The 25,837-nt window shown below is 39.8% G+C and overlaps 1 protein-coding gene across 1 annotated transcript in view; it reads right to left on the bottom strand.

The window, feature by feature from the left end:
* The window catches only part of MSH4 (mutS homolog 4), a 39,425-nt gene extending 14,765 nt beyond the window's left edge, over window positions 1-24,660 (bottom strand). The window contains exons 1-10 of the mRNA XM_063117998.1: window positions 24,456-24,660; window positions 22,856-23,017; window positions 18,787-18,950; window positions 16,158-16,268; window positions 12,499-12,614; window positions 8,850-9,023; window positions 5,729-5,901; window positions 4,288-4,355; window positions 2,100-2,174; window positions 611-675 (exon numbers count right to left, since the gene is read on the bottom strand). Coding sequence (XP_062974068.1) covers window positions 611-675; window positions 2,100-2,174; window positions 4,288-4,355; window positions 5,729-5,901; window positions 8,850-9,023; window positions 12,499-12,614; window positions 16,158-16,268; window positions 18,787-18,950; window positions 22,856-23,017; window positions 24,456-24,660 — 1,313 coding nt within the window. The remainder of the gene's footprint in view (window positions 1-610; window positions 676-2,099; window positions 2,175-4,287; window positions 4,356-5,728; window positions 5,902-8,849; window positions 9,024-12,498; window positions 12,615-16,157; window positions 16,269-18,786; window positions 18,951-22,855; window positions 23,018-24,455) is intronic.
* Window positions 24,661-25,837: the final 1,177 nt, after the last annotated feature.

Raw genomic sequence — 25,837 nt, forward strand, 5'->3', positions numbered from 1 at the left:
TAAAACTCAAAACATCATATTTAAAGTTGTGCTCGCTAATGCTAGACGTATCTTTCAATGGCTCAGTTCAGACAACACGTTTCTCAACAGTGGTTTTAGAACTCCACAGTGGAGTTTTACACCACCATTGAGAAAAGTGTTGTCTGGTGGGAAAACTCCACGCAATAGTGGAGGGTTTTTTTTTTGGAAAACACTCCATGCAGAATATCCATGCTGTGCAGAGGTGGGTTCCTGCACAATCATTGTGTTGCGTGGCGGGCACCATGGAGATTTCCGTTGCATTGAGTTGACTTTTCCCACTGGGTACAGAGTTCCCTGGCAAGAGCAGCAAAGGGAGCAAGTGTTGCTCCAGGAGAGCAGCCAGGATTGTTTGTTTGCAGCAATGGCTTATGGGATACCATTGGGAGAACCAGGGGAGGAAAGAGGGCGGAGGAACTGTCAATCAAACATCGCAATGGATTTTACTCAACTCAACGTAGCCCAGTGCAATCTTGTGTAGCACTAATGGATACAATGAGACTCAAAACCAAATAAAAAATTCTGCAATCAATTAAAAATATTTTACAACATATGATAGCAAGAATGTAAAAAAATTATTATAATACACTACCTGTTGTCTTCCAAAGAACTATAGTAAGCCTTTAATAATGTTGTCTTATAACTTTTTAAAGCATCCTGTCAAAGTGAACATGAAAAAATTAAATATTCAAATGTACAAAAATGTTACTGAGTTCTATAGCTACAATCCTATACCCACAAACCTGGGAGTAAGCCCCATTGAACCCAATGGGACTTACGTTTGAGTAGACATGTACAAGCCTTAAGCTACAATTCTACACCCCTATTAGGAGTAAGCCCCATTGGATTCAATGGTACTTATTTCTGACTAGCACTGTTAGGCTGCAATCCTATACCCACTTACCTGGAAGTAAGCCCCATTCTACCCAATGGGACTTACATCTGAGTAAGTGTACTGTATATGATTTACTATGGAGTAAGCCTCATTAGACACAGTGGGATTTACCTCTGAGTAAACATACATGGGTTTGCACTCTAAGAGCAAACAAGTCAAACGGATACAATGTTTCGGGGGAAGATAAAAAAAATTCTTCATCATCTAAAAGAGCTCTGCTGCATGTCTTTGTGCAGTAATTATGCTTTGCTGCCAACACCACCACAGTGTAGGTTCTAATGCAAGGGTGGGCAATTTGTGGTCTTCCAGATGCTTTGGCCTACACAACTCCCATGATTTCTCACCATTGGCTATGCTGGCTAGGGCTGATGGGAGTTGAAGGCCAAAATATCTGGAGGGCCATACATTGCCTACTCCTGCCCTAACATGAGTTCTAGCCTGTGACTGGTAATGCTCGCTCCAAGTGCTTTAGCTGTCTTCTTAAAGTATATATAGAATTGTCGAGAACAGCAGTTTGGAGATAACCAGCAAGTGAGCAGAGGCCAATTAAGCAAATATACCAGAGCAGGCAGTCTGAAAGCTCAATCTGTGCCTGGGCAATGAGTTTTTAGCTTCATAGGACTAGGTGGAATCGTACTCGCCCTTTTTTACCTGATGCCCTAGCTAAGCTGCAGGGGTGGGCAATCAATTCAAGCGGATACAATGTCAAGAGGATACATGTATAGGATTGCATTGTTAGGCTGCAATCCTACACACGTTTCCTAAGAAGTAAGCCCCATTAGACACACTGGGACTAACCTCTGAATAAACATACATAGGTTTGCACTCTAAGAGCAAGCAAATCAAGTGGGTACAATGTTTGGAGGAAATATGTTTTAAAAGTCCTCATCATCTAAATGAGTTCTGCTGCATGTCTTTTTGCAGTAATTAAGCTTTGCTGCCAACACCAACACCAGAGTAGGTTCTAACGCAAGGGTGGGCAATTTGTGGCCCTCCACATGTTTTGACTTACAACTCCTGTCAGGCCTAGCCCTCTGGGCAACTATGATAGTGGCACTGAAAAGTAGATAGCAGGCAAGGAATTCTGGCAAGTTAACAGTGGCACAGAGAGTAAGGGCCTATTGGGACCACTAGGGCCTAATGATAACAGTAATTGCTATTTACATAGTGCTTCAGGATATGATACCTTCAAAGGCTCCACAAGTTCCAGGGTGTGCTTCAAATAAATTATATTTGTTATCTTTGATTCAGATGCATTAATCTGTTAGAAAACAGAGAAGATGTACACTTTCTCATCATTTTATTGCTGGTTTAGCATCTGACCTAAATACTGTTGTGCTATCATTGTTGCCTGTGGCTCACTTGTCACCCATATTTCATGACAAGGAATGTTAACTGACTTCTTTTCCTTTCCCCTAGTAAACTGCTCACTCCTATTAGTCTCTAGCTTGGCAGTGTTAAGTTATCTTCATTATTTATTATTATTTAATAGATTTATGTACCAAACATATTTAAAAATATCTCTAAGCAGTTCACAGTATACATGATAATATACATTTAAAATTCCCTCTAATATCGAAATTTGGTATTCTTATGCCTGTCAGGTTTGAAGCAAAATGGGAATAAAAAGAAGAGAAGGTACCAGCAACAGGAAGTAAATGAGAGATACAATCTCAAAGCTGCATAACCATAAACATTTAATGGCACAGTGCATTTCACAAATATCTTCCTCACTTGAATACACAGCACTGTGTTCTTGCCAATGCTCTGTACTAGTGTTGGGATATATCTTCATTGCTGTGCACATCTGAGATACTTTCTCCACTTCGCCCCTTGAAGTAAAAAGGGGCCATCCAAAATTAAGTCAGGATTTTCTGCACAGATGGGGGAGTTTTCAGGTTCACAGAACTATACTCATTTATAAATTAAAGGGAAAAGAACTTAATTTTAAAAAAAGGCTTGGCAAGGCCATTTGAGCTTTCTGGAATGTTGAGGGGGGAAACTAAGAAAAAGGGGGCATGTGAGAGAGTGAATAGGCCCACCTGAGTCCCTAACAGCTTATGGGTTCAGACAACACGATAACCAATGGTGGTTTTAACCCACCATGAGTTATTGTGTTGTGTGGAGGGAGTTTTTTAACCAACTGTTGGTTATTTGGCTGAAATAACCAATGCAAATAAGCAAGGCTGTGCAGACTTGGCTATTTGAACCACTACTGGTTATCGTGTTGTGTGGAGGGCACCATTGGTTATTTCCTCAGCCACTGTTGGTTATTTCATCAGCCACAGAGATGCAAGTCAAGAGTGATCAAAGTGGTGGCTCCCACTGTAGTCCAGCTGGCACAGTAGATTTTTGGAAGCAATGGCTGATGGGATACTAGCGGGAGGACTGAGGGGGGAGAGAGGGCGGGGGATGAGTGAGTCAACTCAGCGTGGACGAATAGTCAACGCTGATTCTAATCCAAACCACGGTTGATTATTATCATGTTGTGTGGGGAGTACCCCCTAGATAAACAACTGTCTAGTTGATTATTACCCCACTGTTGACTAGCATGTTGTCTTAGAAGGGTAAATTAGAGTCAGCTGAGATGTGTTCCATGAGATTTAAAAAACATTCTTCCCCCCTCTCCACACTGTACTGATAGGTTCAAGAGGGACTAAGTGAAAAGGGACAATTACTTTTCCTTTCTTGCTCTCCACACTCCCCTCCCCTCATCTGAGCCATTGAGTAACAGTAACACAAGGTTTGGTTAGGATGGGGGGAAGGGGAAGTTACCCTGTTCTCTCCACCCTCCACCTGAAATCTCCCATTGCTTGGTAGCTTCTTAACTTGCTGTGGCAATTTTTATTAGATTGCTTTGAAATTCTGCAAAACTGTATACTTCGTCAGGTAGATTATAGATGCCAAATTTCATGTTAATAGCTAAAAGGTGTCATATTTATAAGCAATGGAATTTTGAGGCTTATAATGGCATAAGCTTGTTTTGTGACTCACTTTAACTAAAGAGGCCCTCTTGTGCCCCTTTAATGTGATAAGCTTGAAACTTTTTAAAAATGAGTTAAAAAATTATAATACAAGACCTCTAAGATTGCAATATATTAATAATGAACAAACATATATTTAACATTCTATATATTTAAGATTCATATCTGCCAAAGTCTAGACATCTAGATTTTTTAAATATATTTTTCATCCTCTAGTACGAAAATGCTCAAATTTAAATGGCAATATATACATTCAGTGCTGTTAGTTGCGAATTAAGCACACATATATAAATTGCCTGGTTTCCCCACAATAAAAATGAAAGTAATTAGTAATCAAAGGAGAGATAACTGGCAAACATATTTATCAAGCAAATGTATTTGTAAACATACCGTATCCTGCTTTGGAATTTGAACTAAAACTGAAAGTAGTTGTTCTGTGTCCAGGAATCTTGAAATAACTGAAGAACAGAAGTAAAGGAAGTCATTCAGCTCAATATACAACCCAATTAAGCCAAAGCATTGCAATTTAATCCAGATAGGACTACTGGGGAGCAACAAGGTATTTTTACCAACATGCTTGGTCCTGCGGGCTCACACCAGCAAGGCTGGAATGTGATGGAGAAGGGGGAGTGAAGAGGGTTGCCAAGCTTTTCAGCCCACTGGATCCTTGCTTTTACACACACACACACACACACACACACAGAGAGAGAGAGAGAGAGAGAGAGAGAGAGAGAGAGAGAGAGAGAGAGAGAGAGAGAGAGAGAGAATTGACAGAAGGTACCTCCACTACGGGAGATCTGCTGCGGCAGAGGCCTGTGCTGTGCACCTATATGCACTTATAGATCAGCAATCCTCAATTAAAATCAGCTGAATGAGTTTCAACAAACTTCAGCAACAGTGAAGTGAGTTTTCATGCTATACAACTACATTCTCCCTTCCTCTTTTACCTTTTCAGTGTATATGTGTCTTTTATTCATAGAAGCAGTAATATACTGCATTTTGGCCTCCACAAGGGTCTTCAAGATATAGATAGATGCACCAGATTGTAAGGGGGACATTTGCAATTGCTATTTTAAGGGTCAAGCCACATAACATATGAGATCTCTGTATTTTCCTTCTTCTTACTTTAATAAACTCTGAATGTGATTAGGGTAGAGTGGTTGAGTTTAGCCTTTTCCCCTCATATTGTTTCACCTATGTAAATTTCCAAAAGCAGCTATTAACTTTGCACAGGAAAAAATATGGGAACAGCATCTGTAATTGAATTTTCCCACTGTGACCTTAAAAGCAGCTTGCAGGAGCTACTTTGCGGATCTGGTGCAGGAAAGTAGAGATAAATACTCTTTCTGCACCACTGTTCTAATCAAATTCGGAGACTCCTATACCCATAGAGTGATCCAGTCATGATCTCCTGCATTAGACCTAAATTATACTAACAAACTGAGGGTGATCTAATGATGCATTAATCCTATCAAAAGCTATGAGAAATAAACACGTGATACTCTATACAGTGCAGTTATCACCAATTTCACTGTAGGAAGAATCCCAGAAGAAAGATGGAGACAGGCAGGCGAACACCAGCTGGCCTGCTCCACTCCCACACCACCTTCCCGAACAGGGCCATCTATTACCATCGGTCCCATGAGAAGGAGCCTAATCATTTGTGTTTTTCTAAAATAGTGTTTATTGCAACTTTATTAATGATTGTTAATATTACTTGCAAGGCACCTTGGAAGGATTTGTAATCTGAAATGTGGAGAATATCAATAGCTGCACCAACCAACCCTTTATTACATGGAATATTTTCCTCCTTTTATAAAGCAATAATTACCTGACTGAAGGCCAAGAAAGAGTTCCTCATCTTGAAGGAGCTCTTGAACAGAATCCAGTCTTGTGTTAATGGAATCAGTATCTATCAGAGGTTCTAGAATATTAGATCTAAGTCTTCGGCTTCCCCCTGGTGTTTTAGTGTAATTTAGAACGCCAAAAAGAGTATGACCATTCCTTTGAAAACAGCATACATTTGAGAAATAATCTCACAAAATAAAATTGACACAAGACAGCTTAAATCTCTATAAATATATATTATTATACAAATCTATTTTCATAAGTGCTAATATTTTATTTACAGTGTGGAATGACACTGTTGGATACTGCCCAAGAAAGTCTCGTTCCTGCAGTGAACGACCTTTCACATTACCTTGCATTTAGCACAGCAACTATTTTGTTGGGGTCGTGACATGTAGAAAGCTGCTCCAAACTTACTCTTCATGCACTGAAAAAGGATATCAGTGCAAGAGCAAATTTAGGCAATTATTATGCAATAGTTTCGGCATACAGATATGCATTCATTAAAGATCCAAGCCATTCATTTTGCCTGTTACTGTGTGACTGGAAATACATAAAAAGCTTTCTTCAAAAGAATAAATTGTGTTTCTTAGAGAAAAGGAAATAATTTACTCAGACTACACCAAATGAAAGTATTGTAGCTAGAACAAATGAACAAGTGAGACAAAATTTTAACTAATCATTTCTATGGATATTATCAAGGACTAGAATTGCACAGGAATTGTATGCTCCGTCAAGTCAAATAAGGATTGTCTTCACAAGTATTTACAGCAATAATATATTGAGATTAATCCCACATTTACCATTTGTGTCTGCAGTAGAAGAAAGATTAACATAGAGAGGAGGAATGGAAATAAGCTACATCAGTCCAAACACTAGTCTGGCAACTAATGCAAAAGACCCAAGTGAACAGAAACCAAGGATACTGTAGCCCAGGGGTATGCAACCCATGCACCCACCAGAATCTGACCACATGAACCATGCAAAAAGCAGGTGCACTCTAGAAATCTGATACTCAAACAAGACAAGGCAAACCATACGCTTATACATTACCTTGCCCCAAATTCAGACATTGCTGTTTATTCTAACCCTTTTTGGCAAACCAACCCACTTCTGTTTTGCCCCAAGGTAAGGGCCTGGGGAGTATGTTCTCTGGCACTCCATTTAATATATGGCAATTGGGGCAACTCAGAAAATCCAGGTGGCCCTTCTATAACACCACCTGTGCAGCCATAGGAGTCTGTCCTGCCTCCACACTGGTCCTGGAATCTGTTTACAACCTCCCATGGTTGCTTTGAAAAAAAATGTGAAAGAACCACGGAATTGCCCCTCACATGTAGTTTGGCCCAATAATAAACATCTAAATTATAAACTTCAAAAGCCTTGTAATGAAAGGCAGAAAATTGAGAAGAACCACATCTAAATCAGTTCTTTTGATTCAGCTATATTTTGAGGAAGTGAAAATATATTATTTTCAGGGGGAAGAAAATTATTTTCAGGGGGAAGAAAAATCATTAATCTGAAATCTGACTTGTAGCTCCCAAGTTTATTAGGAAACAAGTTGAACATCTGGCCAGTTGATACAATTCATCTGAAAAAGCATCCAAGCACGAGAATCCCTTCACAAAAATCATTCCATGTCTGGAAAATATTAGCTGTAATCTGGCTCTAAAATAGGAAAGGAAATAAGGGAAGAGCTAGATTTTCAAATGCTTGCTCTTCATTCATACACACACATTCACACACACCAAAATGTGTGTGGGGATCTGGGGAGGAGGAAAGAAAACCAACACATTTTCTGGCACTAAGAGCAGATATAAGGCGAAAGAGAATTCACTTCCACCTAAAATGCAAAGGTGTTGGTCTGTAAAGCAAATCCGAAATCCAGAGTAAGGCAATACCTTGATAAGGACAAACCAAAATGTCAGAAAATAATCAGCAGGCTTTCACATTCTCCAGAACATTTCTTCAGATTAGATGCTAAGCAAAGTTGGAGCAGTTGGAGGAGAGTGGGAAGCTAGCTTGGTATTGCAGCGATAAACTCTGCATTGCTCAGTCTTAAAATGGTGTAGGAAAAGGCAGTAAACTAACAGCACAATCCTGTATATTTCTACTCAGAAATAAGCCCCACAGATATCAATGGGACATACTCCCAGGTAAGTCTGCACAGGACTGCAGCCTTAATTTTATTAGGCTGTCTTAGATGCTATGCAGGTATTAAGTTACAGCTAGGGGATGCTACAATAAAGAAACTCAAAATGACTAGGTTCGCACAACACATTAACCCATCACGTGGCTGCCCACATGGATTAGCATGTCGTGCAAACTCAATTATTAGGGTGGGTTGTTTCCCCAAAGAACCCACCCTAGTAACCAATGATCATGCAAATCCAGACATGCCAACCTATTTTCGGTAAAGTGCACTGGGCAGCGAGCTACTCAGCAAGAGTAGCAGAAACTCCTGCTGCTCTTGCCAAGCAGTGCTGTGATCACCATTTCTGATTGCAGCCAGGCTGCTGCTCATGCCCTTTCCCTTTGCCAGTGACAGCCCCACCAAAAGTGCCCAAAATGGCATCTTGGAGTTGCTGTCACACACACCCCTCACCCCTGCCATTCCCCACTTCCTGGCTGTATTTGCGATCTTGTTCCTGGTCAGAGCACTTTTTAAAAATTTCTGGGGCCTGTTTGTGAGCAAAATGGGACAGGGATTTTCCCCACACACTTCCCTGTGCCTGGGTAATGTGCACAAATGTTTTTTGTTTCGTTTTTTTAAATTTAAAACCATCCCCATGCCAAAAATCAGCTCGAGGAGGAAATCCCACCCGTGGATCCTTGGCAAAACGTGTCTTCCCCCAAGTCCCTGGGATGCTAGGTGGAGTACTGAGGGTGACGGGGGATAAGCATTTAGGAAAATTGGTAGAACTTGAATGCCTACGTTCTACCACCTTTCTTTAAAAAATCTAATTTTTTAAAAAAAATTGACATGAAAAACAAACTTTGTTTTCCTTTAGATATACACTTATAACCAATTCTGTTTTATTGCACATATACAATTCCTCTCTCCCCCTCTCCATATCGTAGAACTTTTGAACGAAATATCTTACCTAGGATCCCTATTGTTAGTTATTAATTCAAGATTTAGGGCTGATGTTGAATCAATCATTGCTGTTTGCTCACTTCCATGGAAACGAATCTTAAGTGACTTAGGTGCATAAACTGAATTTTGAATGAACTCAACATACTTCAGCACAGCTGCAACAGCTGCCAGACAGTAATATCTATGGAATAGTAAGACAAAATGAACAAAAATAACATTTAAATAGCACTGTCTTTTAAGACTTTGGATCACCCCAGTTTTGCAGGTAATACCACTGAAACTATTAATAGGGATGAGCTCATGTAGACCTTTCATAGACCACCCAAAAATTGATGGTTGTGTGCTATTTGAGGCAGTAAGCCTGTGTGCACCAGTTGTGAGGAACATGGGTGGGAGGGTGCTATTGCACCATGACCTGCCTTGGTGGTCCCTGGCCAATGGTTGGTTGGCTACTGTGTGAACAGAGTGCTGGACTAGAGGGACCCTTGGTCTGATCCAGCAGGGCTCTTCTTATGTTCTTATATTGATAGATGGAGGGCTTTTATAGCCTCTCAATCCTCCATTCTCTCTGCTCCTCCTGGCACCCACCCTTTCTTCCCTTTCTTTCTCTTCCCAAGTGCAACAGAGGAGCCATTGAGAAACTTTTGCACCTGAGGGAAGGCAGGGGGAATAGAAGTGGGGTTTCCCCTCTGAGGCTGTCTATGGCTTCAGAGAGGAAAGTCTCCAGTATCCTATGTCTCCTCTGACAATGTCTGAGAGCCATAGGATTGCTCTTTAAGGGGACAATCCTATGCATGTTTAGTCAGAAAAATGTCCTACAGCTCCCAGCATTCCCCAGCCAGCTTTGTTGGCTGGGGAATGCTTGGGAGGTGTAGACGTTTTTTCTGTATAAATGTACACAGGATTGCAGCCTTAGAGACTGAAACTTCTTCCTTATGAAAAAAAATGTTTATAAGATTGTAGGGTTATTATTATTATTATTCAGAAAAAAAGGAAGGGACTTTATAAACATGTCTAGAATCATAGATGCTGTGGACAAAGTGAAACTTCTTCTTTCTCCTTACACTAAAATTGGGGTCCAGCTAATTTAAATGTTTGCCAGATTTAGCATAGAGAAAAAGAAAGCATGTGTTCAGAGAATACGTAACTAACATATATTTCACAAGAACTGGTCATTGCCACTAGCTTAGACAGCTTTTAAAAATACTTACATAAAATAATAGAAGACAGGCTTACTTTAAACACTATTAGGCGTGATAATGAAATGTATTCTTCATGTTAAAGGAAAAGAACATCTGATCATCAGATGTTGGGGGAGACAGAAGGGATGGTTCTTGACAAATTGCCCTGCTTGTGAGTTTTTTAAGAGGCATCTGGTATGTTGCTGCTTGGGAGAAGAATGCTGGATAAGATGGACCTTGGCCTGATGAACCAAAGCAATTCTTATGCATTGAGTAAAGAGCAAGGGAAATTGCAGGTGGTACTCCAGCTGAAATAAAGTCCTTTTTGCAGATAAAGCTGTCATGGTCGCACCCACTCTACAGATATAACTTATAATCTCCCTGTGGACACATCTGGTTATATTCAAAAACCATCTGTCATGAATGAGGACATAATAAAGAAAACTAATAACCTTAGGCTGGTGGAACAAGGAGGTAGAAAAACAAACTTAGTCAGTGCCAAAATTAGTTTTAGACCCAATGGTTTTAGACCCAATGAGTCTTAGACCTAATTGTAAATGTCTTCTACAAATGTATTGCATAGTTATGTACAACATTGGATTTAAATGTGGTAAACTCCAGTTCATATTCACAGTCAGCCATGCAGCTCATTGGATGACTTTGGGTGATTCACTATTGATCAACCTTACTTATCTTGATATGTTCTTAGAAGGCTGAGGTGACACTCTAAAGTTCTAGGAGGAGGTTGTGATAGCAGCAAAATAAATAAATTCAAAGAAGATTCAAAATCAAAGAACTATGATCTCCTAAGCGTTATGTTCAGAAAAAGTGTGGAACACTGAGCAGAAGCTTCTACAAAGGACCCAAAGCTCCTCAGTTCAGAATGAAAGCTTTCTAAAAAGCAACAGATTTGGAAACGGAAACGTGGCCTAGACGCAGGCTGTAGTCACCAGATAAAGACAATTTTTCCATAGTCTTGAATGAAATAATGTAAAATCAGTAGTGGGTAGTGTTATAAACACAGTACGAATAACTGAAGTGAAATGATTTAGGCAAAAACTACTGAAGCTGAGCAGAACTTTGAAGCTACAACTGAATAAAAATGTAGAAAAATAGGAACAGAGGACAGGTGAGAATGCACTGCTTAATGTAATTGTTCTTTCAATAGTGGTAACAAATTCTGCATATACTCCCTCTACTGGAACAAAACGCCAGATGCACATATAAAACAGCAACATAAAGAACATGACTTGGGAGTTATCAAGGAACTAAAGTGAAAAAAACTACTGAGCGTTAAATGACAGAAAATTCTACCTTGAAGACATTCCATTAAGGAAAACTACACTGAAACTAATGGTTACGTCGATATTATTACATCAGCTTAATAAAAGGCTAACTCCCTAATCCTAAATACATTTACCTTGAACATTTCAGATTGCTTTAAGTCAAACTTATTTTCTTGTAATTTTGTTTAGTATCATAATGTATATCTATAAATCCTACCCACAATTATCCAGAAGAAGGTTCTATTGAGCCAACTGAACTCATTTCCAAGCTGGTGTATTCAGAATTGCAGAGTAAATAATTATTATTGCTCTCCAATTATCAGATGTAGGAAACGTAAGAGGCAACAGCAGCAAAAAAAAAAAAAACCCTCGCTGTTCAATGAAACGGCAATTAGGAGAATTTTTACAGAACCGCTGGAAACAAACCATGGCCTGGACCCATGGCTAGCATCAAGGGTAGGCATGGTTGGGCACCTGTTACGGGCCCACATACGAGCAGGAGCTCACTGACAAGAGTCACTTGGAATTGTTCCTCCTGTTCACTATTGCAATCAGCTTGTCCACCTGCCGTCACACCGGCCCAGATGACAGAGGTGGAGAGAAGGAGGAGCAGCAGTTGCCAATGCCGACTTACTTCTTTGCTGGCTCTCTGCCTGTCAAGTAAGCAAGTGGTAGTAATGATGAGAAAGGATATAAGGAGAAATAGCAACTGGTGACCATGTTGGTAAGAAGGGGCCCAATGAGGGTATCTTTCCCAAGGGCTCTCAAAAAACCTGGAGCTGGCACTGCCTGAACCCAAACTTCTTCAGCAAATCCAATAGGCTTTTTGTTGGCGCAAATGCAAAAGCGAGGGTGTAAGACAGACCAATTCTGCCAATTCCCAGTGCATTCCTCAGTGCTATATCCCAGAGAGTGGAATTCTACTCACGCTTCTTTGGATCAAACAATAAAAACACTCAGTTATCCATCATTCTGGGTCAAAATCAAATCCCTGTTATCAACAGTGTTTATATACTTTAATATTAAAATTTAAATAATATGTATAGTAATATATACAAGCTGTTATGCCATTACGTTTTAAAATACTTAGATCATGGATTGCAAATTATTGCTAAGAAGCCTTATAAGTAGATTACCAGGCTACTGGCTGTGTACAAAGCCAAACTAGTGATGTTTATTATATACATACTTGGACTGAACTTCCATTAGAACAGTGCTGAATTCAGGTGTACATAATTGTTCAATATATTCCAAGCCTTTTGTTTCATTGAAGTATTTTCTTTGGACTGTTGTAAAAGTCACATTCTGGAAAACAAGCAAAGACAGTATTATAGAAAGTTGTTCCAATGTGCTTCCAATGTTTCAAAATAATTAACAACAGGACGTTTTTCCAGTAGACGTTCCAAGGTGTGAATATTTGCATTTTGCTATGGGCATGATTCACAGGTACACATATAGAGTGAGTTGACCAAGGATATTTTAAGGATTTTCCCATCACCTGCTCCCTGCAACAGAACCACACACTGCCATTTAAACTGCCCTGAATTTAAATAGCAGCTTATATCACAGGTGTAACAAACCATTCTTGTAGGAACCCTGCCTTAGATATATGCAGTTTTTCTGTTCATACCTCCTTGACAAATCCTAAAGTGCTTTTTAGGAAATGTCTTCATACATTTTATCTTAATACAAAAAAATTCATGCAAGATTAATTACATTTAAGCAGCTATTCCTGGTTTCCTTTGTCATTCCAAATTTCTTTGTATCAATGCCTATATGTTCCATTAAAAGGTTAGTAACGTTCCCTTCACTTAGCTTTTACTTTCTTTAAACAAAAATAATACTGGTTTTGTGCATATTTACCTAACCACCTATTCAGCATCAGAAACAGGCACCTTACTTTTTTCTTTTAAAGTTTCTGACACACCACATTCCTGGCTCCTTTTCGCCACCAAACTTCTCAAGTTTTGGTGCATCATGGCTTCTGTGTACCAACAGCACACAGCTATCTATGCCAATATTCAGTTAAAAAGAAAAGAAAAAAGCTCAACCCAAACAGCAGCCCACAACCGTTTGAGAAGAAGTGCATATGCACAATGGGACATTATTCCAAGATATCAAGGAATGATCAGAGAAATGTTAACAAACAGAACTTAAGAACTAGAAGAGACCCTACTTCAGTTTAAAGATCATGCCAAACTATGTTTTGTGAACATTAACTATAGTTTGGTGCAATGTCTGAATTTACATGACATGTTTTGCAATTAGTTGGCATTGGTTTGGCATGATTTGTGAATTGACTATTTCACTATGGTTATTTTTCTACTTCCAGGGTGAATGAACCTAGAGATGGGAGTCTGTGCAGATAGAAACTAAAGCAACTCTAAGCCATGGTTTATCCAACTTTTTTCTAACACTCAAACCATAGTTTACGTTACAGTTAATGGCTGGGTTGCATTCTAGCGTTTCCCCCACTTGCAGATTTGGCAGTTGCCCTTACAGCCTGCCCTTGGGTTTCCAGATGCTGCTTTAAATGCCAGATTGGTGCATAATAAGATCTCCCACATCCATGATCTAATAGTGGATGAGGGAGCCAATGTGGCAAGTATAACTGAGACCTGAGTGTTAATCTCTCTCAGTTGTGTCCAACAGGGTACTTGGTCCAGCATGAGGGTAGACTTGAGGGCCGGGGAGTAGGGTTGCCACGGTCTATAAGAATTCTCTCTCTCTCTCTCTGCTTCCTGTCTTCTGACTACTGGTTTGGAGTGTTTGCATCGTGTTGGGCCAGTGGAACAGATTGGGAATTCTGCTAGTGTACCGCCCACTGAACTACCCAGCAGTCTCCCTACCTGAGCTGACAGAGGTGGTTTTGGATGTGATGCTGAGGTCCCCCAATCTGCTGGTTTGGGGGATGTCAACATTCATGCCAAGGGCACCTTGCCTCAGAATTTCATGGCCTCCATGACAACCATAGGACTGTCCCAACACGTCATCAGCCCAAAATATGTAGCAGAGCACACTTATATGGCTTTATGGTATAGCCCGAAGCTAACAACAATGAAACAGAATAGGAGAGGGCTTAAATTCAATCCGGAGGGAGAGGCAGATTAGAAATATATAATATATATAATGTTCAGATGGAGGAAAACTCTTTGTGCCTATACTCAAGCATATTCAGGCAGTGACAAAAAAAACCCATTTTTGTTGGGTAAGTTTCAGTTGGTTCAGCTCAAGGACAAGGTGTTTGGACAGGTTTGAGCAACCACTTCCATAATGGATCCTTGCCACTCTTAGCTTATAAAAACTGGTTGTGAGGAAACAGTCAGCTGGGCCAGGGATATGATTAATGCCTCCTTGTGAGAAGGAGTGGTCCTGAGCCACCTGGAAGAGGCTAGGTGAGACCACTCCTGAAGAAATCCTCCTTGGACCCTGAAAAACAACTTTAGGCCAGTGGCAAATTTTCCTTCCCTGGGCAAAGTCCTTGAGTAGGTTATGGTCAACCAGACACTCTTGGTTGAGACTGATTATCTGGATCAATTTCAGTTGGGGTTGAGGCCAGGTTTTGGCAGAGGAACAGCCTTGGCTACCCTGTATGATGATCTATGTTGGGAGAGAGGGGGGAGTGGGATCATGTTGATACTCCTAGATCTTTCAATGGCTTTTAGTACTACCAATCATGGTATCCTTTTGGGGCGACCATCTGAGCAGGACGTGGAGGGTACTGCATTGCAGTGATTCTGCTCGTACTTGAAGGCCAGCTGCAAAAGATGGTGCTTGGGGAATATTGCTAGGCCCCATGGACTTTCCAGCATGGGGTTCCTTGTGTGCATTTATGTCAGTTATTTTTATCAGGTCCAGTATCTTACCGTACTGTAACTTTTTTAACTATTTAAATTGTTTTAAATTTTATATGTTAAAGATTCTATAGTATGTTTTTGTTATTTTGTTATTTGTGGTTTGTAATTTTTGTGAACCGTCCAGAGAGCTTCAGCTACTGGGCAGTATAGAAATTAAATGAAGAAAATAAATAGTTGGACCTAAATACGGTTTGCATATCATATGGTTAGTGCAAAATATTTGCATATCATTTGAATTGAGCCACTGGTAGAGATATATTGCAAGCTCAAGAGAGCTTAAGCAGGCCTTTGAATCAGTTCTTGATAGGGAAGCATTTTAAAACAGAGTAGGCGGATTACAGACTTTGTGGTCTAATATTTTTTAACTAGAATCTCCACGGTCCATCAATGTGCAGGATATCTTAACAGTAAGACATAACTAATTTATGTTATACAATTCTGAATATGCATTCCTGCTTAAGAATATAAGAATTGCCCTTCTAGTTCAGACCAAAGCCCACACTGTCCAGCATTCTTTGCAAGCATCCCAACTAATAGGTGCTTAGTTCTCCATTAGAATTTGCCCAATGGTCCATAGTCTTCTACTCATACTTGAGAAACAACAACTTGACAGGTGACATCTATTCCAAATATTGTTAATTACTCACTTACCTTAAGCTGCAAATGCTAACACAGACATAAGAAGTTTGAATCATGCACCAATTATTATATAAGGCCTTCTAATCTACTAAAACTAATCATAATCTCTCTCTTCTAACATTATGCAAATGTGAACGGCATGTAAGTTCTTTTCTTATGAAGTTCTTAGCACGGATTTAATCTCATTTCTATTCACAGAGAGCAATGGTATACACCTAGGCATATCTTCTCAGATATAAATCTAAATGTTTCTTCTTTAAGAAATTAGGATGTGACAATAACATGAATTGCATATGGCAAATAATGTTAAATAATGTTTGTAAAATGTTAAATAGGTATTCCTTAAATTTACCTTGAAATTTTCTGTTATCAAACTGAACAATTTTGTTGCATTTCCTGTATCACATGCAGTATTTGACATTATTATTTCTAAGGGTGTTAAAATTCTGAGTTTGGTGATAACCTAGAAGATATGAAACAATTTAGGAAAAAATGTTTATTTGAACATGTTTATTTTTTAAAGCACATCAAATAGTAGATGAAGTTGTTATCGTTATGACCATCCTCTACGTATATCAGTCGTGGGGAACTTCTTTCAGCCCAAGGGCCAAGTTCAATTTCAGAGAAACTCTTGGAGGGCACAATCCAATGGTTGATGAGGCCAAAGGTAAAGGGGAGGGGCTAAAGACAAAAAGGGGGAGGGCAAAATACAAAAAAAGACCAGCATACTGGAGTTTAAAGCTCTTGTTCCTCACGACGGGCATTTCAACCTTTTAGAATGAGGGGAAAACTGCATAAAAGCCTGGAAACCACCAAACAATGGGGCCAAAGGGGCAGAGCTGGACTGAGGCAGCAGGGAGGCTGCATTTGGCCCCTGGACCTGAGGTTCCCCACCCCCTGATTTGTATAATTCCTGATTTCTATATTACAGAATGTAGCTACAAGAAGGCAGATGACTGCACCTAGAAAATTAAAATCAAAATTTGATAGCAGGGAGATGACAAAGGGAGAAGAAAAAGACTGAGCTGAGGGATAAACAGAGAAACAATCTATGTTCAATTCAGTTAAGCTGCATTCCAGTGGGGGATGAGAAGTAAGGGATTGCACCAAAGGCTTCAAAGAAAATGTTGCAGGCATAAAGGGAAGCAAGGGAGTGAGGGAGTTGTTTGAGGGAGTAGGAATACTTCAGATGGCTGAGGGGAGTGGGATGAAAGCCATGGCAAGGGTGCATTGGGATATTAGAGCAGAGAGCTAAGAGGAAGCAAGGCCCTGGGGCTGCAGAGCAGAAAAGAAGCACATTCTGGCCTCTTCCATTGGCCAGGAGAATAAGGGCTGCCAGGAGGTTGCACTTCCTACATTCCAGAAAGAATATCACAGCAAAAGGAAAACTAGACTGGTCATCCATCAGCTAGAGAAGGAGAAGCTGTAGGGAGCTTGCTTGTCGCTTCCCAAAAAGAACACTCTGCTCCCGCTGCCCTAGGATTGAAGAAGTGAGGAGAAACATCCTCTACCACTAACCAGAAGAGCAAGAGCTGCTGGGTTAGTCACAGCACCACTATCCAAGCATGGCCAACAGCAATGACAGATCACCCTGAACCCCTGATATAAAAGCCTACTTACAACTCATGACTTTGTTTTGGCATTATCAAATTGATTTGCCTCTTCTACCTTTTCCCTTAACTCCCCTTCCCTTCCTTATCTTGCCCTTTTAGTTGGTAAGTCTGAAGGTAAGGCTTCTCTCTCTCTCTCTCTTTAACTGATGTGAGCTGCTTTTGAGATAATATTTGTTTGAAAAGCGGGATAAAAATACAAGGTAATATGAAATTGTTGCTCCTTCACTGATCTGTCAGAGAAATGGGGAAGATTTTCAGCTATGGCTTGGAGGAGTCAATTCTTATAGGTAGAATAAGTTAATGTTATCAGCCACATATTGAAATATTAATCATTAACCAAACCGCAATGCAGTGCCACATATTATTGCCCCTCTATTCTAATTTTAATTTATTTTTCATCATAAATCAAAGATCACAATGAGAAAATCCATACACTCATTTATGCTGCTTAGGTAAAATAGAATAAACTTAATATAACAAACAGAAATATAATTAAAAACCTAGCCAATCCCTGAAGAGGTCAGATTATTTTTACAATTAATTCCTTACCATATCAGTGGGAAATCTCTGGCTTGTGGGGTGGATCTGACCTGCTATGTTTCCCCATCTGGCCTGCCAAGGCCCCACCCCTCAAAGAAGGGTGGGAGAGAGAAGCTGGCTCACTGCCACATCAAGAGGTTTGAGAGCATTTTGAAGCAGTAGTTCCTGAAGGAACAACTCCCTCTTCAACACTCTTCCATTGTTTCTTAACAGCTAAGCAGTGGGGGAAGATTGCCCTGCTCAGCTATTCAGGAAACAGCTGAGCAGTGGCAGAGAGAGAAGGAAAGCTGTTCTGGTGGTTCCCAAATAATTCCTCTCCCTGCACTAACATAGGCTCTTCCTTTTCTCAGTACATGGAGATGGAACAAAGCCAGTTGGCGATGCAGGAACAGAGCAATCTCTTCCCACACTGCCAGACAACTTAGATTCCTTCTCCCTCAACCCCCATGCTACCTAGCTGGTGTGTGTATGTGCATGCGAGAGAGGCAGGGAGGGAGAGAACACAAAATGGCCTACTCTGCTAGCAGCTCAGACCCCATACACTCCTACTCATTGCTGGCATGTGGTTTCCAGAGACCATGTGGCCCTCCGGCCAAAAAAGATTCCCCAGCCCCGCCTTACTGTCTTTGCCCTACATACTGTATACTTTTACCCTGCTTTTTCAGTCAGGAAGGGACAATTACGATGTAACTGAAAAACAATCAGAGAAATTTAGAATCCTAATCCAATCCTCCAGAACGATGGTTACCATTTTGTGCCCAGGGCACACAATTTCTATTGATTTTAATGCAATGGATTTATACAGTAAGAAAATATATCCAGATTTACCTTGGCATATGTTGTATTGTCTGCAAACTGAGATAGCACAACTTCTGGATTTTTTAAGTCAATACTTGCCATTCCCACTTCACCTCTAGCAAGACCTCTTCCTTCTATTACAGCCACAATAACAGATGCAACACTATGGCTGGAGACTGCTGAAGATGATGTAACTGTAAAATAGCGAGATACATTTAGAATCCAACCTAGTCTAAGTTCTGCTCTGATGTAAGCCTTGAAAGAATTAATGGAGTTTGTTTATGAGCAGTGCTTGATAATTCACAATGATATTTGAAATATGTGATTGTCCCAAGCATACTGGAATTTTGAAAAATACAAAATAATTTATATTTGCAAAAATCACTGATCACGTTGCTTTGATATGGAGATTGGTGTAAACTTTACAAATGTATGCAAAACAAATCGATCTGGATAAAGAGAAGTATACATACAGCATTTAAGTAGGCATATATACCCTACAAACTATTATTTTTTTACAATTAATCATTCCACACAAAGTTAAGTGCTAGCTGGTTTCAATGGGAGAGATTTAAACAAACTTTCCCATAAAACACAATAAACTTAACTTTTTCTGAACTGTGCTCCATAATTTTTAAAAGTCAGAAGAACTTTCTGATAAAGTTTCAATATTAATTACATAAATAAATCTCAAGCTTTCTATTAGATCCAATGGCCTACATGTTTTGTTTTATCTTGTAGTAAGACCTGTTCGTCTGGATTTTAAAAGGAAAAAAAATCCTTGAATGTACTTCAATGCACATGTGGAGTTCCCAAACATGAGAATGTCGCATCCCTTTGACTACAACAGAGGAGAAGTTCTATGTGCATAAGATATGTCCTCTGCACTGAAGCTCAGAGGATAAATGGCAGACCAACTAAAGGGCCACTTTTCCAGTTGTATCATTGTGGAGACTCAATTCCATACCAAATGTCAGTTTTTGACTTGGAATGAACCAGCACTCCTCTCCTAGTTTTGCCAAGCAAAGACAAAAACACAGCTCTGCATAGCATGATAAATCCTTCTGCAGCATGCTAATCAACCCTGAAATGCTGTTCACTTTTTCAAAAGGGCTTTTAAATGCTAGTGTGACAGGAAGAGAAATGGAGCTATCAGCGACAGAACATTTTGGGTGCTTCTGGACAAAATGAGCTTATTTTTAATATAATTACATTTTCAAAAATGTCCCAAGAATTGTCTAGATAATTATTTTCAATAAAAGATATAATAAGCTTAAGAAACTGATGTTAAGAAATTATATTCATATGGCTCACATGTCCACTGAAGCATATTTGTCACAGAGTGTTCAGTCTTACAACAGAGATATTGCTTACAACAGCACAACTACAAACTACATGTATGTCAATGATGAATTCCGAACATCATAGTGTGTTTGTCCCTTTGCTTTACAAAAAAAAATGCTCATCAAGCTTTTAAATCAAATGTTAATATAGAAAGTTACATCTTCATCAGTCTTCCCCCCACCCCGCCATTTCTCAGTCAAGTCACTATCCTGGCAGTCAACATCTACATCAATGTAAACATGCATCAGAATCACATACAGTATAACAGGCCAAACATGACTAAAGTAATATTTCTATGCATTTGCACATCTAGTGCATTTGGTTGGAGATCTCCCATATCCCAGCAGCTGTCATGCCCCATCCCAAACATTGCACAGAGCTAAACTATGGAATGTGACAATAACCACCAACTTATATAGCTTTAAAAGTGGATCAGACAAATTCATGGAGGTTAAATTTACAACTGCCTACTAGTCATGATGGTTATATAATTTTCAGGATCAGAAGCAGGATACAACAGTGGGAGAAAACTATTGCCCTCATATCCTACTTGTGGTCTTCCCATGGACATCTGGTCGGCCACTGTGGTAAACAGAATGGCATATTCCATAGGCCTTTAGTAACTGAATCAACCATCACCCTCATGTTTTTTTCCTCCTCCCACCCAATCTTTTTCATAAGCCTGAGGGCAGGGACTGCATGTTCATTGATTCTTGTAAGCAATTTTGGGAGCCTTTTGCCTGAAAAGCGGAATTCAAATTCGTTGAATAAATAAATTTATTAAACATTGTTATCTTTCCGGCGCCAGGTCAAGACTTTTCTCTTCTCCCAGGCATTTTTAACAGCATTTAACAACATTAAGTTTGTTTTTAATGGACCCCACAATTGTTGTTTTTAAATGGATACTGTTGTTTTTATACTGTTTTTTATGTGTGTGTGTGTGTTGTTGTTTTTAAATTGTATACTTTTAATGTTTACTATTTTTAAATGTTGTAAACCGCCCAGAGAGCTTCGGCTGTGGGGCGGTATATAAATGTAATTAAATAAATAAATAAATAAATACTGCCTCTGATACTGGAGGTAATATATAACCATTGCTGGATGTAGGAGGCCACTGGGGGAGAAGAGAATCATCCAAATCCTGTAGCAGGTTTTACTTTTTCCTGTTTTGCTTATTGAAGAGTGAGCCACACATCCTTGCTGGATAGGACCGCTACAGTTCAGCATAAAATTAATCTGTCTAGAGGTAATTACATATTTCATTGTGTGACAATGGGAAAGCCAAAAAAAAATGTACACCTAATTCCAAAGAAATTTATTTGGAATTGGCACAAATTATAACTGCAACAACATACGTATAAAATTTAATCACACTGCTTTTTCAAAATTATTTATTTGAGAGGACTGTAAAGATCCTCTCTTAGAAACACTGGCTTGGATCCCAAGCACAGGGCTTTCGGCCCTCCTCTTTCCTATTGCAGTCACTCACACCTTCTGAAAAGCTAATCCTGAGGGTCAGAGGAATGGTGTTGGATATAGCGCAGGGGACTATGGGCCAACAGCACCTTCCTGTTGAGGCTAGATACCTTTGGGTCCAAGTTTTTTTATATATTATCCAATGGTGAAGGCATTTATAACTCAACATTTCTTGTTTTCCTATTGCTGATAATTAAATTTATTTTTATATTCCTATTGCTAATTAAATTTATTTTTTCATATTTCATTAGAACTGTTTAGCCTGACAAAATATATAATTTTAAACTGTAATTTTTCTTGTGATTGTGTAATACTATAATCAAAGTCAAGTTTGATAGCCGTTTACATTTTTTTAAAAAAAACCATTCTAATATAATTTTACACTGCCCTCTGCTGTCCACTTGAAGAACTTTACCAATGATAGAAACAAGAAAATATCAGAATGTAACTCCATGTAAACTTTTAATACCTCTGGCCTATTATTTGTAAACTATCCCCAAGAGTATGAATATCTGCCTCAATAATTGTTTGACATAACTCAAGAAACCTAGGCATGCAACACAGGCATATGGCATTTCTGAGAAAAAGAAGGCTTTCTAACAGAAATCTGTAAACTCTTCAGTGCATTATTATAATATTTAATTACATGTGTTCCCTATTACATATAATTACATATTTAATTACAGTGTTCCCCATTTCTAAGCCTTCCTATTCTTATCAGATTTCTCCTTCTTATGTTTCACTCTCATTTCATTACTGCTCTCCTTGTATCCTAGATTAGTTGTGAACTTCCCAGAGAGCCTAGGCTGTTGGGCAGTATAAGTATGTAATAATAATAATAATAATAATAATAATAATAATAATAATAATAATGTAAAAAAATCTGAAGCCTTTGGCCACCTGGGAACCAATACCAGCATTGCCCGAATACTGTGTGACCAGTATTTTTTTGTTGCACACAAGTGCAAGTTTATTGTGCACTATATTAAACATGGAAACAGACAATACATCTCCAAACCTACCCTAAACTGGAAAATATGAGAATAACATATTTTAATCCTTTGCAAAAGTATTTGTATATGCAGTGACACCTGATCAAACCAAGTATGGATTGGATCCAGATTTAGTCATACTTAGAGTAGGCCCACTGAAATCAATGGGACTTTGGTTAGTCATACTTTCAAGTCTGATTGAAACTGGATCCAACCCATGGAGTCCAAATATTTTTCTATACAATATCAATACACTTTAAAAAAAAATTACAGTGGGTCAACTCTACCTGAATATCCCATGAAAGGAGTCCAATTTTTATATCCTACTCTACTAGAAGAAAGAGGTGTTTTCCGTACCCGAGCAGTATTTAGACCTCTAGTTGAAGGGCTTGTCAAATTCACCGTGCTAATGTTTTCTGCATAAGAACTCTTGTCTCCAAAGTATGAATCTATTAAATATTTAAAAAAAACAAATTGCTCTTAAAGTGATATTTATATATAGTTATGCTTACTTTCCAAAAGCTCAGAACTGGAACAGTATCTAGCAATAACCATCTTGTTTCTCTCAAAATCAGTAAATAGGATTCAGAATAAGTTAGCAATAGATTACGGAGCAATCCCATGCACAGGGCAGTGCAAGGGGAGAGTCCAGTTCCTAACACCTACTGGGCTTTTACTGGGGGTGAAGGTGGAATGGGGATGCTTTGAACCTCTCCCCCCTTTTTGCTTGCTGGTTTTTAAGACACATGTATACTGTCAATTGCATCAAGGTCTTTTATATGTAAGTAGTTTAAAAGTCCAGAAATTGCCAGAGTAATAATGCCTACTCTCCAAGAAGAATGCATGTCTTGTCTGAATCTTGGAGTGCAATCCTAAAGAATGACTCTGTGTGTGTATGTAGGGAAGGAACATTATTGTTTGGTGTATAATGATTTAGCAGAGTTCTAATCTTGCGCATGTTGACTCTGAAGCCCCACTGTATTTAAGTGGATTTACAGCACAATCCTATACACCTATTCAAAAGAAAGTTCCATGGAGTTCAGTGGGACTTACACCAAGGAAGGTGGATATGACTGCAGCTTTAGCACTGGTGAGGGGAGGATAATGAGACATAATTGACTTTTTCAGGTTTTAACACATTGAACTGGTCTCATAAATGGTTCGATACATGCCTAAAAATTATTTACCACATTTTGATTTTATACTCTTCCAGAAGATCTGGATTCCTCTGCCTCTCCCAAACTGATGTAAGTACATTTGAACTTCTTTTGCCGTCTGGGTTCATAAGTGAATGTTGTTAATGCAGGATAGAAGGCAGAGAAGAGCCATTTATAATAACATTTCTATCTAATATTGTACATTCCCATTTACTGATGCAGGAAAAGCAAAATAACTCAGGAAACTGCTAGTTCCAGGATATGTGAGTTAAATTCCAATTCAATATGCTACTGCTGTTCACTGAAAAATTCAAATTGTGAATTCTATGAAGACACGAGGTATCAAGGGGTGGAGAGAAGCCAGAAGAAATTTAACAAAGTGAGGAAATTATGGGACAGTTTTGACAAGTTCAGAGGTTTTGAGAATTGTATGCCAAGGTGTTATAAGAGAGGTATGGTTTAGAGTAAGAAATTCCCATTAATATCTCTTAATCTGCAATCCTGTTCCCACTTACCTGGGAGTAAGTAAGTCCCATTAATAGGACTTCCTTCTGAATAGGCATGTATAGGATTGCACTGTTAATGCTGGGAACTAACATAGCAATTAACTATGAGCGGGCTTTTAAACATTCCAAATCTGAGCTGGTAGCGGAGTTTTTGTTTCTACCAGGAGAGAAACTGCCTCTCCACTGATGAAGGGTGTGTGAGGTCCTAGTCAGGCAACACCCACCTTCCAACCCCCTTGGGAGGAAGGCCGTGGAAAGGCTGCTGCTGGCGTCTCTGCCTTTCTGAGGGCGACGGGCCTCGTCGTTCGAGGAAGACGGAGGGCCGCCGCTTCCCGGCGTCTGTTGCAGACCGAACCGGTAACGAGGCCGGGGCTCCGCACAAGAGGAAGAGGAGCAATGACCTGAGAAAGAGCTGGAGGCGGCCTCCATTAGCAGGTCTTGGTCGGAGCTTCCCTCCCTGAAGCCAGCAGGAGCCGCCTTTAAGCCTTCGCTTTAAGCCTTCCACAGGGATAGAGCGGACTGTCCCATTTCAGCCAGCACAAGGGAGGTGCACTTTTGAATGCTGCCCCACTCCAAGTAAAACAAAAACAAAACCCTGCATATGAAGGACAAAAGTTCTCACTTAAAAAAAAAAAACTTGTAGGGACGGTTTCCCCGCCCCACATGGGGAGTATTAATAAAGTGATTCCCCCCTTGCAGTCTTAAATGGTACAGTCCATTCTAATCACTTCTGGACTCTACAAGGTGTCAGGGATGGCGCCATGAGTTGTGGAGAATTTAGTACCCAGGAGGGGCGGCAATGGCTTTGACTATTAACCCAGCTACAGTTGATGTGCAGCAGCTTTCTATTACACCCTTCCCCCAACCTGGTGTCCTCCAGATAGGCTAGACTACAACTCCCACCATTGGCTATGCTGGTTTGGGATGATGGGAGTTTGTAGTTACTAGAAGATCCAGCCGCCTCTGCGGCACGTGCAGCAATACTGCTTCCTCCCCCACCAGACTCAAAAGGCAGAAAGCACAGGTCAGCTTCTGCTCACTTGCCCAGCTGTGAAAATAGGTAAGTGAATGGTGGCTGTCTCCTTGTAGAAGAGGGGGTGGGCAATTTGTGGTCTTCCAGTTGTTAGACTGCAATTCCCATCATGCCTTACCATTGGCTATGCTAGGAGTTGCAGTCCAACAAAGTGGAGGGTCACAAGTTGCCCACCCCTGTTGTAGAACCTGAGATATGAATTAAAAGGTGTAGCTGCTATTTTCCCTATTTATTTTAGAAGAAACTAACCTTTTCCCAGCGGTTTTTAGTCAGTGAATGAGGTCCCGCTCCACTAATCTGAACAGAACTGATGCCCAAGAATTGTTGCCACTCAGACACCAGATAGTCCTAGGCCCTATCTACACCTAAGGATTATCCCAGGCAAATGGTGGGGTCATCCCTGCCTGCTCCCGGGATCCCGTGTGTGTCATTTGCATGCACAGGAATGATCCTGGGACGATCCCTGGAAAAAAGGCAGGTGTAGAAATGGGCCTAGTTTCTCATGCTATCCAGGCTTTTATAAAATGTGCAATTGCTGTTCCAGAATTTGTGCAGTTCAAAATTCAAGTCATG

The sequence above is a fragment of the Elgaria multicarinata genome, chromosome 1 (genome assembly GCF_023053635.1).
Source record: "Elgaria multicarinata webbii isolate HBS135686 ecotype San Diego chromosome 1, rElgMul1.1.pri, whole genome shotgun sequence".
NCBI classification, from domain to species: domain Eukaryota; kingdom Metazoa; phylum Chordata; class Lepidosauria; order Squamata; family Anguidae; genus Elgaria; species Elgaria multicarinata.